The following is a 15,014-nucleotide window of genomic DNA, read 5'->3' on the forward strand; positions in this document are numbered from 1 at the left end:
CCCAGACTGGGGATAGAAGATAGAACCCAGCTTGGCCTATCGGGACAACACTCTAACTAACTGAGCTACCTAGTGAGATCCTTTCCTACTGTGCTTTAAAGTTACTTTGGCGACTGCTAATTCTAATTAACAACAAAAAACACCAGCAAGAACCAACGCTTTCATGATTGTTTCCTGTGTTCCCTGGCTTTCCCACTAAAACGTTCCCTAAATATCTGTCCTAATAAAGTGCTTACCACATTTACAGTTTACTGTGCTGTGGACATGAATGCCTGTGATGGACTGAGGGAAAGTCAGTCTTTGTTGGTCTTCAAAAGTTAGAAGTCATTTTCTAGATGTGACATTGGGCAAGCCCCATCATCGCTCAGAGTTTCTATTTTCCCATTCAGTAAAATGAGGTGACTGGGATATCTTTAAACTCACACCCAGATTGGCTCTAGGTCTCCAGGATACATGCATAAATAGTGCCTTTTACTGTATTCCTCCTAACCCATTTCTCCCTGCTTTGGAGAGCACCTTTGCTTCCTTCACAGTCAGCAGTACCCTATCCAAACTTGGTGCAATAATACCCACAGTGGACAGAATTTTGCCTCTGATGACTCTCCTACCATCCGTTAGACTGGTCTAATCTACACATCCCAGGGAGTTTGCTTATATTTCCATGGTCAAACCTTACTCTTTTACAACTAGAGCCAAATGTTGATATTCCAAGGGCCCTATCCAAGCAACTGTCACAGCAGAGGCCCCGTCTTAGATCTTCTTGCTGCGAGGGAGGAGAGGATGGAGAGGGCTGAGATTGGCGGGACCCTCATCCTTGCAGTGGAACCTCACCATTAGGGTTCTGAATGACCCCAGGCCATATCTGGGGTATGGGTCTTTCTAAAAAAAAAAAAAAAATGGAATAAAGATGTTCCCCCCAATCCTTTTACTTCAGGTCTAATAGTGTCCTTCCCCTTTTTATTCCCTCTGTATAGGTATAATATCAAGGACCAACCAATTGGCTTTATGTGCCTGGAATTAGCTCTTTCCCTAGAAATAAGTCAGACAGAGAAAGACAAATACCATATTTCACTTGTATGTGGAATCTTCAGAACAAAATAAACGAACAAACAAAATAGAAACAAAGTGTCCTCCTTGCTGGCTGAGGACTGTCTCCGCCCTGACTAGAAATTTCCTAGTCTTGAGAGCTCCAGATGGTGAAAGGGGAACCATGTCTGAGGAGTAAGGCGGAGAGGGCACCACCACCAGCCTTATTCTTGACAAACCACATTCAGGACGTAACAAACAGGGCTAGCCAAAGCGAACACCCAGCGTCTCCTGCGAAAGCCTGCACGAACCCTGTCCTGGGACTCTAAAGAGACACAAAATGGATCCATAATCCTTCCATTTTCTCCCTTACCCCGCTTTAGGCTTAGTGGCTGTTGATGAAAATCAGGTGGTGAGTTGCCACAGTCTACCTGATGATGTATCCTTGGCAGCACCCTATGAACCTCACTACCAACTGCAAATGTTAAACAGAACTATTAAGGATGAGCAGCCTCCCAGTACGTAGAAAGAAGGGAAACTCTTGCGATGCAGGGTACACTTTGGAGCTTGTCGGTAATGCAGGGTGGCTGGGGCTGCTGTTCCCTGGGCCTGTCCTCATCAAATGTTAGCACTGTTTTCCCTCAGGAAGCAGAGAGTAGCCACAGTGGCAAGAAGAGTCTTGGAGAGCAGAGACCTAGATACGAATCAGCCAGTCAGCAGCAGATGGAGCTCGAAATCAGAGTAAAGCACAAGGATCAGAATGACGGAGTAGACAAGACTCCTAAGAGTAAAGACAGAACTGAAGAGATGGATATAAAGCTGCACACACTTCTCCGATTTCCCAGGCTTGGAGCACCCTGCTGAGAAAATTTCCCAGTCACAGTCTTTGTATTCACTTATCTATAATAATAAAAGCATAACGTACTAATTAGACCAGACGACCTTCTGGACAAAGCTGGGGGAAGCCGGTGCTGGCAGCGGCGGGGGGAGGGGGGGAGGAAGGCCTACTCTTGCACGAATTTCATGCACCAGGCCTCTAGTCCTCTCTAATAAAAGAGTAATATGCAAATTAACCATCACTCTGCTACAGAAAGACACGCCCACCAGCCAAGCCACATCCACCAGCCAATCAGGGCGGGTATGCAAATTAACCCCAACCAAGATGGCTACCAGAAGGGAGGCTTGGGTTTTCCCAGCAACAGAGGAAGCCAAGCTTTCCACACACTCTGGCGGGCCCAGGCCTCCACTCAAGGATTCAAAGTTTCAATTATAGAAGGTAAACAAATCCAAACAGAAATGGCGGCAGCCACGGATGGAGCAGGAGGCTTGGCTCCGCTCCAGGCTACAAAGTTTCAATTGTAGAAGGTAAATAAATTCCAGATACCAGGGCCTCTGCTTGGGTCACCAGGGGCGTGGCTGGCCTGCAAACCACCACAGGCCCCTCGCCCAGGCCTCTCCATGCCCCAAGGGAACCCCACCCTGATCCAGGACACCCTTCAGGGCAAACCAACTGGTCCCCACCCGTGCACCAGGCCTCTATCTTATCTAATAAAAGAGTAATATGCAGATTGACCATCACTCCAACACACAAGATGAAGATAGCTGGTCCTATGTGGTCAAAGATCCTGCCCCCATGTGGACACAAGATGGCCACCACAAGATGGCCAGCAGGGGAGGGCATTTGGGAGGGACCAGGCCTGCAAGGGAAGGCAGTTGAGAGGGACCAGGCCTGCAAGGGAGGGCAGTTGGAGGCGATCAAGCCTGCAGAGGAGGGCAGTTAGGGGTGACCAGGCCGGCAGAGGAGGGAAGTTGGGGGCAAACAGGCTGGCAGGGGAGCAGTTAGACATCAATCAGGTTGGCATCGGAGTGGTTAGGGGGTGATCAGGCTGGCAGGCAGAAGCAGTTAGGGGAAATCAGGAAGGCAGGCAGGTGAGCAGTTGGGAGCCAGCAGTCCTGGATTGTCAGAGGGATGTCCGGTGGGATCAGGCCTAAACGGGCAGTCGGATATCCCTTGAGGGGTCCCAGATTGGAGAGGGTGCAAGCTGGGCTGAGGGACACCCCCCCACCCCCATGCACGAATTTCATGCACCGGGCCTCTAGTTCAATAATAATAGTTCAGAATCCCAGCTGTAGAACAAGTAATCTAGTATCAGAACATTTATCCCTCCAAAAAAGTGCATTCCCCTACCCCTCCTCAGGCAGTCAGTGGTATGAATCTGAACTCTCTCACTCACATTCACACGGAGGTCTCTTCTCTGCATTTCCCCAGATGGCTGGCACAGTCATCTTAGAATAACCCCTAAGTGTGAAATGTCTGTTCTCAGGAGTCATCATTTCCACTGTGAAATTCTAAGTGATAGAGAATGAAGACTAAGGATCCAAGATTAATTATCAGATTAATTTGCCTAAAACCAATTTACCTAGAGACAATTAGTCTAAAATAAATATTTATCAAATCTGCAGCATTTTCAAAAGGATCTAGCAGATTCACCCTTTCACTTTTTAATGATGCTGTCTGTATAACCTTGAATTGTTAGTCAACTGAATAAGCCACATGCCTGTTCATTTGCTTCGGATATATTGGCATTTTAACAGCATGGATGTAGAAGTTAGACCAAAGCATAAAATCATATTGAGCTTCGTTGTTTTTTTCAAGGCATCTAATTTGTAAAGGAATATTGGATTAAGAAACACACACAAAAAAAGATACACAAAATGTCTGTACCAATTATATTTATTGCTAGAAACTTTAAGCTTTTTTAAAAAAAGTGTTTGAACAGTAAATAACATAAAGGTAGGAGGAAGCAATCTTATCATTTACAAAGTGCTGCAATTTTGATAAATTTATGTTACTGATAATTCAGAAGTACTCTTGGATGAATAGATATAAATCCTTGAAATACCCAAAGCATGACAAAAGAGAATAGAATACCTAAATGGCTAATAAAAATAAAAATAAAAAAATACCCAAAAGGGATTTGAGCTTTTGGCAGTGGTAGTAACTTTAAACACACAGGTTTTCAGTGAAACGGTTTTAAGAGATCTAGCTTTAGGTAAACGAATTTCAGCAAAAGTGAACTAGAACCAAGTCAAAGTGTTTTGCCCCTCTGGCGCCCCAGAACCTCAGAGTTTGGGAGTTACAGTAGATGTAATCCTGGATCCCTCTGAAAGGCGGCAGCTCTGGAGAAGTGAGCTGCTGCAGGGAACCAGGTGCAAGAGTGACCTGAGAGAAGGGAGTGAGTGCGTGTGTGTGAGAATACGCCCGTGGGTGCATATACTGGGCAGAAGGGCTCGATGCACTTCCACCTGGGGAGTGTGAATAGCTTGAAGCTTCAAAAATGTCTCCCCCAGCAATTCCATACCCCGAGACCCACTCATTACCACCTCCACCAGCTGAGGAGAAGTACAGGCACCCCGTTAGTCTTCCCGGGCTCACGTGAGTCCCTGAGAATCAGGCGATACCGGCAGCAGGCCCACCTGGAGCTGGTCTCTGTTCCCAGCCTGGAGGTGAGCAGCTCTCTTAGTCCTTAGAGAGAAGGTGGCCAAGAAGTAACTCATGTATAAGGTCCACCTCTTCATCTAGATACAGAAATAAGAGACTGTGGTGTGGTAAGAACCTGGTTGCCCTCCTATCTGACCCCATGTGTGGGGTACAAAATAGTCAGGAGCTTCCATGACATCTTCCCTTCCTATAATCCAGGACAACGTTGCCTGACTTACGCACAGACTTATACTGGAGATACAGACTGGAATCAGACCTTTACAGTGTATTGGAGCCGCCGGTGTGTGCTGAAGCACATGCTACAGCACAGGCTGCACATGTGGAAAGGAGGCCGGTCACCCCCACCATGGTAACTGGAAGGTCCCTCCTCCACAATCCATTTGGAATGTCATGATCTTTGGGTCTCTGGCCCTTGGGGCCCTCCCCAAAGGACTCTTCTGCCAGGCCTGCAAAGTACATCCTTTGCCTCAGCTGGCCTCAGGGGCCCACTGGCCAGAGGAATTTGTCAGTGGTGGTGATGGCAGCAGCAGTGACTGCAGCTCAGAGATAGTTGGCAGGGGGCTGTCGAGCGCTGAGCCGCTGCATGTGACAGCTGTGGCAGAGCAAGTGCCCGTCCAGAGGGAAACAGCAGCAGCCTTCTTCATCACTCAGCTGCATCCGGCAGTCCTAGGGGAGAGGGACACCTAGTTCACCTCAGCCCAGGCACCGTGGACATTTAGGAGTCTGCCCTTCTCAACCCCAGACTTCTAACGACCAGGAGAAAAAAGGGTGGGTCGGAAGGGATGGACTCCCAGAAGAGAAACCTGAGAAAATACCTCAGCTGGACACCAGGTGTCGCTGCTATAGCAAAAATAATGAGAAAGGCTCCCATCTCCAGTGGATACCGGGAGACCCTATTCAGAAAGGACGAAACAACTGGGACCAGAGAGAGTGGCTGGAGGATGAGCTGGAGACTGGAGGTAGGTCAGAGCACTTTCCTAGGGTTCATGGTCTGTACGTTCCTACAGTCAGGTCTAGGGCTTGACCCTTCCCGGGGCCCCATTCCAATTTCCCAGGAGTCCGGGCCCCCAACACTCACCTCACAGTGATAGCACTCGAAGTGATAATCTCGGTCCATGGATATCACCCTCACAATGTCCTCACAGCCCTGAAATAATGCAGACCCCCATGGAGATGAGAGCAGTTTGACAGCCCCAACTTCACCCTCCCCTGTACAGGCCCCTCCCACCCAACGGGAAGATCATGCAAAGGCCTCCAGAGCCTCTCTGCAATCATCTGTAGCTTTCCGATGGGCTTTGCAAATCCTACTGGAACTTCCCCCTCCCTTTCCCTGTCTCCAGGGGCTTGGCCTTGCCTATCTCTACCAGCTGTAGGGGAAGCAGAGGGAAGGGAAAGGGGCGGGCGGCATAAATAAAGGAGGTTAAGCTGGGGACAAGGAGGTCCAATAGGGTCTGGTTCCTCCTTGTCTTTGGCTAAGCATCACCTCAGCACACACAGGATAAATCATTTCCAACCGTTTCCTACAGGCCCTGAGGATTTCCCCCTACCTTTTTCCAGCCCCTACTCTGGCCTCTGGTGACCGTGACCTCAAAGAAAGTCTGCCTCTCTGGACTGGGACAGAGCCTGGGCCCAGTGAGGCCGTCCGACATGTCCAGGCCCGGATGTTAGGGTCAGGGTGGTAACCCTGAGAGCAGAGTCACACGGGAATCTTCACAGAGGACATTCCTCAGCACCACAGCATCCCAAGGGAGTCCGGGCCGCACGTTCCCATCCCTTCCCCAGAGGCAGCAGCCCTGGCTGCCCTGCAGGAGAACCCAGACACACTGACCTCCGAGGGGAGGATGGGTTGGCAGCACGCCGCGCACTTAGGAGCATAATTTCTGAAAGAGAGAGGGCAGAGGTGAGCCGGGATTCGGAAATCCTGAGCCCAGTTCCGCACCATACCGCGAGGGGCGGACTCACTTGTGGTAGTCGGTGACGCAGTACACCTGGTTGGAGAAGTCTACTGTGAAGGGGATGCCATCCAGGCACTTGTTGCACACGATGCATCGGAAGCAGCCTGGGTGATAGGACTTGCCCATTGCCTGTAGGATCTGGCTCGGGGGGGGGGGTGGGGGGGGTGGGAGGAGAATCAGTCTCCCTCCCGTCCCACCTTCCCAGCTACTCATGATGTTCCCTGCTGCTCTCACAAGACTCACCCAACACCCTGCTACCCTTCCCTGCTACCCTTCCGGAACATGCTATGGGATCTGAGGGGACCAAAGAGCCTTAAAGGGAGGCAGAGCCCGGCCGGTGTGGCTCAGTTGGCTGGGCATTGCCCCATGCACTGAAAGGGATGTGCAGGAGGCAGTAGATGGATGCTTTTCTCTCCTCCTCTCCCTTCCTCTCTCTCTAGAAATCAGTGTTTTAAAAAGTGGAGGCAGAAACCCTGAAAAAGGTTGTAGAGAGCAAACAGGCTAGTGGTTCTCAGCCCTGGCTGCATAAGGATCATCCAGGGAGCTTTCAATCTTTTTATCTTTAAAATCCTCACCTGAAGACATGCTTTTATTGATTTTAAAGTGAGAGGAAGGGAAAGAGAGAAAAACACCTATCAGTTGTCTCCTGCTCACACTTTGTCTGGCCGGGGATTGAACCTGAAACCTAGGTATGTGCCCTGACTGGGAATCGAACTAGTCACATATTGGTGTATGGGATGATGCTCCAACCAACTGAGCCACACCGGCCGGGACACCCAGGGAGCTTTAAAAGACCAGCAAAGCCTGGGTGCCACCCCGGAATTTTATCCAGGCGCATTCATCACAGGGTCTGGTGAGGACCCAGGCTTTGGCATTTTTCTTTGCTTCTTCTCAGGTGATCTGCTAGGCTGCCAGGGCTGAAAACCACTGATCTAATCCAATCCCTCTTTCTTATAGAAAAGAAACCTGAGTTCCAGCTGATCCTAGCTAGTAGCAGAGGGGGATTCAAACCCAGAACCCCACACTCCCAGCTCAGGTGGAGGGCCAGGCCGTGCCTGCAGAATTAGGGAGGGGCCAGATCACACAGGTCTAGGGATGGCAGGGTTAGGTGTCAGGACTTGATGTCAGAGGCAGAGAAGCCACTCTCAACAGCTCCTCTGGGAAGGAATGGATGAAAGTGATTCATCTGCTGAAGGTGTCCCCTTCCGCCCTCCCCCCCCCTCAGTATCCATTTAGTCCCTGATTCCACCCCTCAGTCTCACTCACAGTCTCTGCTGAAGCCATTTGCTTACCTTTTCCAAAATCAAATGACCACAAACACAGCATTTCTCAGCTGCCTCCTGAAACCCTGAAAACTAGAGACCAAGGGTGGATGTTATAAACTGAGCATGCCCTGATGGATGGAACCCCAATGGGCCACCAAAAAGGGGGTCCCAGTGTGGGAGCCGATTCTAAGCCCAGGGGTCCCTCTCACTCACCAGATAATCCTCCTCACAGTACACAGAGCCGTTGACGCTGTAGAAAGCCTTGCAGCGCAGAGTTCGCCCTGGAAGCAGCAGAGAAGGGGCTGGAGCCTAAGCTGGTGCCCAGGAACAGGGCTCCCCCGCTTCCTGCTCTCCTCGGTGGTGTGGTGTATTTAAATCCGGGCTTGGGTGCTTAGCCTCCGCCCTCCCCTCACAAAAATCCCCTCTGACACAATTCCAATTTGCTTCAGTCTCATTCCTGCCAATCTCCCCTCTTCTCTGCTCACTGCTCCTCCAGCTGCTGCCTCAACAGTTTCCTGTGACTCTGTCTCAGATGAGTGCCTTCCTCCCCAGTGCGTGGGGGGGGAGCCACCTGGGGAAGCAAAGCCAGCCATAGGCTGGAGTACACGGCCACAGGAGCTCCGAAAGCCCTCGCTGGTTAGAGAGTCAGCTCTCAGACTGAAGGGTCATGGGTTCAACTCCAGTCAAGGGCATGTACCTCGGCTGCAGGCTCGATCCCCAGCCCCGGTCTGGGTGTGCAGGAGGCAGCCAATTGATGTGCCTCTCTCACAGCCACGTTCCTCTCTCTTTGTCTCTCCCCCTCCCTTGCACTCTTTCTAAAAATCAATGGGAAAAAATATATCCTCAGGTGAGGATGAACAACAACAGCAAAAAAAGGAGCTCTGGAAAAGGTGGTGTACAATGTGCACAGAGATGATCACTGTCACAGGCCTTGCCCTCTGGGACCTTTCAACCTAGGAGCCTCCTCGCATGAGCATAGCTCTCCTGCTCGCCTAGCCCTGCCGGTCTCCCTCCCGGACAGGCTCTCGGAGGCCAGGACTTATTGGAGTTACTGCTGAGGACAAAGTGCTTTGTTTGGAGCAAAGTTGGTCCTCTTTCCTGTTGCACTAGGCTCTTCCCCAAGCTTAGAGGGACCCAGTCTCCAGGGTCAGAGGCAGCTCAGGATGTCCTATGAGCAGCCAAGGCAGGACCGTTCCCCACGTAACTAACACCTAGGAACTTCTCCAGGGCATCTAAATTGTCAGGAATGGCGGAGAATGAGCAATTTTCCCACCTTTGCCCTCTTCTCACCAAAATCTCCACTTCTAGCTCTGCCCAGAGGTTTAGAAAAGCTGACTTAGAAACTCATGAGACACAGGGGAGTACAGAGGAAAACAGACATACCCGGAAGGGGTCCTATAAACAGAAGGACAGACAGATAGATGAACTGAAAGAGAACCAGGCAGAGGCTGAGGTGTGGAGGAGTGAGAGAAAAACTGAGTGCTGGAGTCAGACAGGCAGAGATAGGAGATTAAAGGGTTAGCAAAGGAATCAGAGTGGGTAAGCAGTGGGGAGGAGGTAATGAGGGACGTGAGGGAAGGGCTGGGGAGTTAAGGCCACTGGGAGCAGGTCCCCTCCCCCCCTTGCCTTGGGCCTCCTGAGCTAACAGCGGGCATTCCTGGAGCATGATGTCATCAGCTTGGCATGGCCCGGTGGCCTGCACTCTGGCGAGGTGGCTGAACTCTGACCAGCCAGGAGAAAACCCTCCTCTCTGCCCCCCACAGTTCCCCACTCCCTCAGCCCACCCCCGCCGTTCCTACATTCCAGTCTTTCACTGTCGCCCTAGGCAACTTGGCTGCCCAAAACCAAACCCTAGGGAGGAGAGGCTGGAGGGTCAGGCAGGAGTCCAGGCTGGGCAAGCAGGGAGGCAGAAAAGGAAGGAAGAGAGGGGAGGAAAGAGGCTGAACAGAGGGAAGATGACTCCAGAAAGCAGAGCCAGCACGGGAGCGAGAGAGCCAGGTAGGGCACAGAGAAGGGAAGCAAGAGAGAAGGTGGGGCAGCAATGGAGGTCCAGACACACGGTGGGGACAGCTGCTCTGTGAGCAGATGAAGAGGCACAAGTTCTGCTCCTGCTTCCCTAGGCGCTTGTGACTGTGTATGTGTGTGGGGAGTGCTGGAGGCCTTGGGCCCTGGTCCAGATCTGGGGGCAGCACTCACCACAGGAGCAGCAGACAAAGCACTGGGTGTGGTAGAGGCTGTCCAGGGCCTGGCAGGCGTTGCTTTGCCCATAGATGCCTTTGTTGCACTTGATACAGGTGCCTGAGGGGAGAGATGTTGTCAGCATCACATCCTACTCCCCCTGCTCAAAACCTGGGATTCCCGGTCTTTCCTGATTGTGCCAAGTACCACAAGCCAGAGCCTCCCTTTGCCGGGCTCCCTTCTGGGAAAAGAGGGTAATAAGAAGTAGAATGAAGCAAGGTCTTGGCTGAGTGGATCCATTCTTATTTATTGATTAACCAACAGATATTTATTTTATGAACATCTATTTTGTGCCTAACAAAAATATTGTGCTCAATACTGTGGAAAACTGGAGGTATGTCAAAGATATGGTCCCTGGCCTTCAAATGCTTACTTTCTACTGGGGAGAAAAGACCAAGCAGGTAAAGTATGATCCTTGTTGCACTGTGTGGGACAATAGAGATGCCAGTGCATACGGGCCCGGTAGTAGACTCAAAAACACTCCCTAGGGAAAGGAGGCCGGGCCTAGAAAGCCTCTCTGGGACCTGTTTCTCCATCTGAAAAATGAGCTGGTGTTCAGCTACAGAAGGACTTCTCACTGCTCCAGACCTCCAGGCTTCCAAGGGTGGAAAAGAAGGATCTGGCTCAGCAGTGGGGCCTGTGCAGAGGGGACCATGTGAGCATGACTCCTGTGGGGAGGTGGCTGCTGAGAATGCAGGGTGTGTTCCCAGCAGGGTGGCATAGGAAGTGGGGGATGGGTGCTAGAACCCCTAAGGTCTCTCAGTCATCTCCCATCCTGGGAGGGTCAGAGCTGAACTACTTCCCTCCATCCCCCACCCCCTTCCTCCCCCCCCCCCCCTCGCCACCCCACAAATGCATACACCTGGCTCTGGCACCCGCCTTTCCTGGGTGTGTTCTTTCCTCCCTCCACTCCCCAATTCCAGGCCCATGAGTGAAGGTGAGGGCCTGTCTTTGGGGAGCAGATCCCAACGGGCCTGCCTCACCCCGCCCCACCTCTCCCCCTCGGCACTCTGCCACACTCCTTGCCTGTTGGGGCCCATCCCGGTTTTTGCCCAGAGGCTTGGGAGCCCGTGCAGCAGCTGCAGCTACTGATGGGCCCAGGCCTGTCCCGCTCCCACCCTCTGGCAGCTGGGCAAGGCTGCAGCCAAGGCAGAGGCCCCTCCTGAGGACAGGAGCAGGAGGGTACAGTTAGGCTGGGGGTTCTTACAGAGGAGCCTACCTGACCCACAGGGAGAAGAGGCCCCTACCTCTGGGGTCAACATGTGGCCTCCCCATAGGAGTGAAGATCTGCCCCAAGATTGCCATGCCAGGAGGCCCGGTCAGAGCCACTTCTTTGGGACATTATGGGAAGATAAGAGCAAACTGCTCAGGCATGTCCGCCTCACCTCCTCTAACCCAGAAATCCAAGTCTAGGTTCTTCTTGTCATTTTACTGCACTTTATCTGAATTCATTTTTCCTTTTGGCTCTGATGGTTTAGCCAACGAGACCTCTTTCCATCCAACACCCATTTCTCCTGGGCCTCAAAAGAAAATTGCAAGAAGCATCCTGTTACTTAGTCTCCCTTGACCAAAGCTTCTGCTGTGGGCTTTCCTCTCTGAGGGTGGAGGGAAAAGGGTGGGGGCGATTGAGTTGGGCCAGGCAGGCCCCTTCCAGTCTGCAGCCCTACGACCTCTGTACCTTCCTCTGCAACGCCCCCTCCCTGGCTGGGGTCCTCTCCTTACTCACATTTCTAGCCATAGAGGCCTAGAGCAGGACGTGGATGGTGAGAAAGGTGAGCAGATGCTTGGAAAACTGAAGAGGCCCATAGCCCTGGGGGTGAGCCCTCCGCCTCTTCCTGTTCTTCCTATCATCACAGTCAGATCAGTATTTACATAGTGAGGTGGTGCCTGTAGGTCTTGGCTAAAAGATATTTCAAGACCCCAATATCCCCCCCCATAGCTGAGACATAAAATCAATTCTCTTAAAGAGAACTACGTGGGGGCAGGGGGAAACAACGACCAGGTTTCCTTTAACAGCAACAGAAAAATAAGAGGCGGCTTATAGCTGATTTCTGAGCAGGTTATGGCCAAACTGAAGGCCAGCTTATTCCGGCAGTTACACTGGGTTAGCCATCGGGGTGATGGTGACCCGGCGGTCATGCCTTCTGCCCTGACTTCCGGATGGGGAAAGAGAAGCCGCCACCACCAGGTCTCTGTTTAAATGCCCACGCACGCACCGAGCCAGCATGTAAGGGTCCCTGCTTTCCGCCCCGGAGCGCTCCCTCCTCCCTCCCAGGCTCCATTTCCTTCATCGGCGGCCCCAGCTCCGCGCGTGTTCGGAAGCAGCCCCCCGCCCCCCGCCCCCCACCCTCCTCGCCCCACGCCTCCGCCCTGCGCGGCGCGGCCAGCCCCGCCCGCGGGCACCTGGAGCTCGGGGGACAGGAGCCGGCACGCACGCGGCCCGCCCGCCCTGTCCTCCCCCCGCGAATTCCCCAAATTCCTGCGGGCGGAGCCTGGGCCCGCGTGGGGGCTCAGCGCGCAGGAGCCTGCAGGGGCAGCGCCACCGCGGGGGGAGCCGGAGGGGGATGCGCGCACTGTCCACCGGTCCACTCCCAAAGGGGCCTGCTACCGCGGGAAAAAACCGAGATCCTGAAGCTTGGGGAACTGGGGCTCACGAGAGAATCCGGGGGTTAGAATTCAGCAGGAGAGGTGTCCCCAAGTCCGTTCGAAACCCATTAGAAGGGGAAGACCCTCCAGCCTCTTTTCTAGCCCCGCGTCTCCGCCTCCGACCACCCGGGGCCGCGATTTGGGCCGTCGGGTGGGTGAGGAGCAGCTGCGGTGCGGGGTCCCTTCCTTTCCCTAACCACTGAGCTCACTCACCGAAGTAGTCCTCTCTGGCCTCGGGCTCCCGCATGCGGGGTCGGGCGGTCTCCGGGACGAACGGACCCGGTGGCTCCTCGAGACCAGACGGCTCCATCCCCGAGGGATCCCCACGGGCACCGACCTCACGTCCACCTGTGCCCGCCGTCAAGCGCAGCAACGCTGTGAGCTCCTCCTGGTACCGGGCGGCCGCAGCGCAGTCCCCGTAGCCGGTCACCGAATGTCGTCCGGGTTGCGCCCCTCGTCTCTCCAAGGGCCCCGCCGCTCCCACTCCGGACCCGGCTAGAGACCCAGGGCTGCCCAGGGCCGGGGGATACGAGTGGCGGCTTTCCTGGCAGCCGAACCCCGGGGGCCGGTGAGCGCAAAGTCGGTCCAGGGCAGCGTGGAGCTCGGGATAAGTGGACGGCACCCCTCCAGGGGAGTAGCCGGCCGGAGCCCCGGCCAGAGGCGGGCCGAACAGGCATGGCCCGACGGGCAGGGGGCTGCCGTGGCGCTGGTCGTAGCCCATGCTGATGCCGCTGGTGCGATTGCTGCAGGGTCGGCTCCCCCCGGCGCCGCCAGCCCCCGCCCCGTCCAGCAGCAGGCTGCCTCGGGGGCTGGACGGCTTGCTCGCGTCGCTGGCAGAGCTGCTGGCAAAGCTGGAGCGGGGGCTTAGGGCCGGGGCCGTGGTCTCCAACCGAAAGTCTGGGTTCAAGGACTGAGGTAGAGGCAAGGCCCGGGTGGGAGTCGGCCCCCCGGAAAAGGAGCCCTCGTAGCGCGGCGCCTCAAAGGAGCCGCGCGGGTTCCGCTCAGCGTCCAGGGGTCCTTGCTCCCGGGCTGGTTCCAGCGGCTCATCCCCAGGTCCCCCGGTAGCTCCACGGGGCCCTGATTTTCTAGGTCCCCCCGACCCACTCAGGCGCCCTTTGCCCGGCCCGGGGGTCCCATCAGACCGGCTAGATTCACCCTTTCTGCGGCCGAACTTAGCGCTGCCGGAGTCCGAGAGCCTTAACTTCTCCAGCAGGCGACTGGCTTTCTCTCCCAACCGCTCCATGCCCTCGGGCCTGGGGCCTCCAGCCCCCTCCCTGCCCCGCACCCTGCAGCGTCTCGGCCACCGCTTCTCTTTGCCTGCGGCCGGGCTCCGGTTCCCCAGGGGCACAGGGGAGGCACAAGGATTTAGCGGGCGGCCCAGATGCCCGGCGCCAGGAATCCCCCAGCATCCCCCAGCAAGAGGGGCTGCGAACCCCCGCGCATCAGGGGTTAAGCAGGGCTTGAAGGGCCTACGGCTGTCCCGTCCGCAGGTCTATCTGTCCACGCGTCGATTTGCCCAGCCGCCCCACTGCTCCCGGCCCCCGCCCCCCTCGCTCTCACACTCAGCACGGACGGAACTTCTCTCCCAAACTTTTGTCTGCCTGGCCGGATCTACTTTCCGGGAGGGGCGGAGCACCGAGTGGAGGAGAAACGGGGGTGTCTGCGCAGGGATCTCTGGTGCGCTGAAGGGGGCGGTGGGAGCTGGTACTCACTGCCCTGGAGGTGGAGATTCGCCGCCAGCAGAGGAGAGGAGGGCAAGTTTGGGCAGTTGCTACTACATCACTCGATAATTGGGACAGGGAAAAGTTAGGGTGGGACTCTTTGTTTGCAGTTGGAATGCGCGGAGGGGCACGGTGGAATGTCGTGGTCTAGAACGGGGCGACGCGAGGCATGCTCTGTGCAAACACCACTTTGTTCCTAGTGTGGGGACTGGGAGAGATGGCGAGAGACTGATTGAGACAGGGAGGGGTCCATAAAGAGGAAGACAGGGGGAAAGAAGGAAGGTAGGTACATAAAGGGTTTCAGAGACGCCGACGTAGTGTCCAGAAAGGCGAGGAAGCCCATGTAGAGAGGTGGTGGGAGACAGGTAGCGAAAGGAAAGGGAGCAAAGGAGGTGGAGGGTGGTGCAGAGACCGAAGGATGAACAGACTAGGAAAAAAGACAAATTTGTGCAAGTCCAGAAAGAGTGAGAAATAAAGAGATAAACTGTAATAAAAAGACACCCCTTCCTGAACCCAAAGCTCTGTTTAAGGAGGGAAGGAACTTTAGTGTCTCTGTAAAAGGAGGAAAAGGTTTGGAACTAATCTCTAACTTCAGATTAGGACAGATAGACAGACACCCCCTGGTGTTGGGAAATGAAACTTTTTAGCAAATATTTCAGGT

General features: G+C 54.2%; 2 protein-coding genes across 2 annotated transcripts in view; both read right to left on the bottom strand.

Annotated features, from left to right (window-relative positions):
- HAUS4 (HAUS augmin like complex subunit 4) overlaps positions 1-12,868 on the bottom strand; it is a 30,678-nt gene extending 17,810 nt beyond the window's left edge. The window contains exon 1 of the mRNA XM_054716449.1: positions 12,846-12,868. The gene's annotated coding sequence lies outside the window, so the exon portion shown is untranslated. The remainder of the gene's footprint in view (positions 1-12,845) is intronic.
- Positions 3,743-14,245, bottom strand: AJUBA (ajuba LIM protein). Its single transcript, XM_008158524.3, has 8 exons — positions 12,846-14,245; positions 9,945-10,046; positions 7,962-8,029; positions 7,776-7,838; positions 6,491-6,621; positions 6,357-6,408; positions 5,607-5,675; positions 3,743-5,194 (listed from the first exon to the last, which is right to left on the bottom strand). Exons 1-8 carry the CDS (start codon positions 13,873-13,875, stop codon positions 5,069-5,071), a joined length of 1,641 nt encoding a protein of 546 aa, XP_008156746.1. The 5' UTR covers positions 13,876-14,245; the 3' UTR covers positions 3,743-5,068.
- Positions 14,246-15,014: the final 769 nt, after the last annotated feature.

This window comes from Eptesicus fuscus, chromosome 5, assembly GCF_027574615.1.
Source record: "Eptesicus fuscus isolate TK198812 chromosome 5, DD_ASM_mEF_20220401, whole genome shotgun sequence".
Classification (NCBI taxonomy): Eukaryota; Metazoa; Chordata; class Mammalia; order Chiroptera; family Vespertilionidae; genus Eptesicus; species Eptesicus fuscus.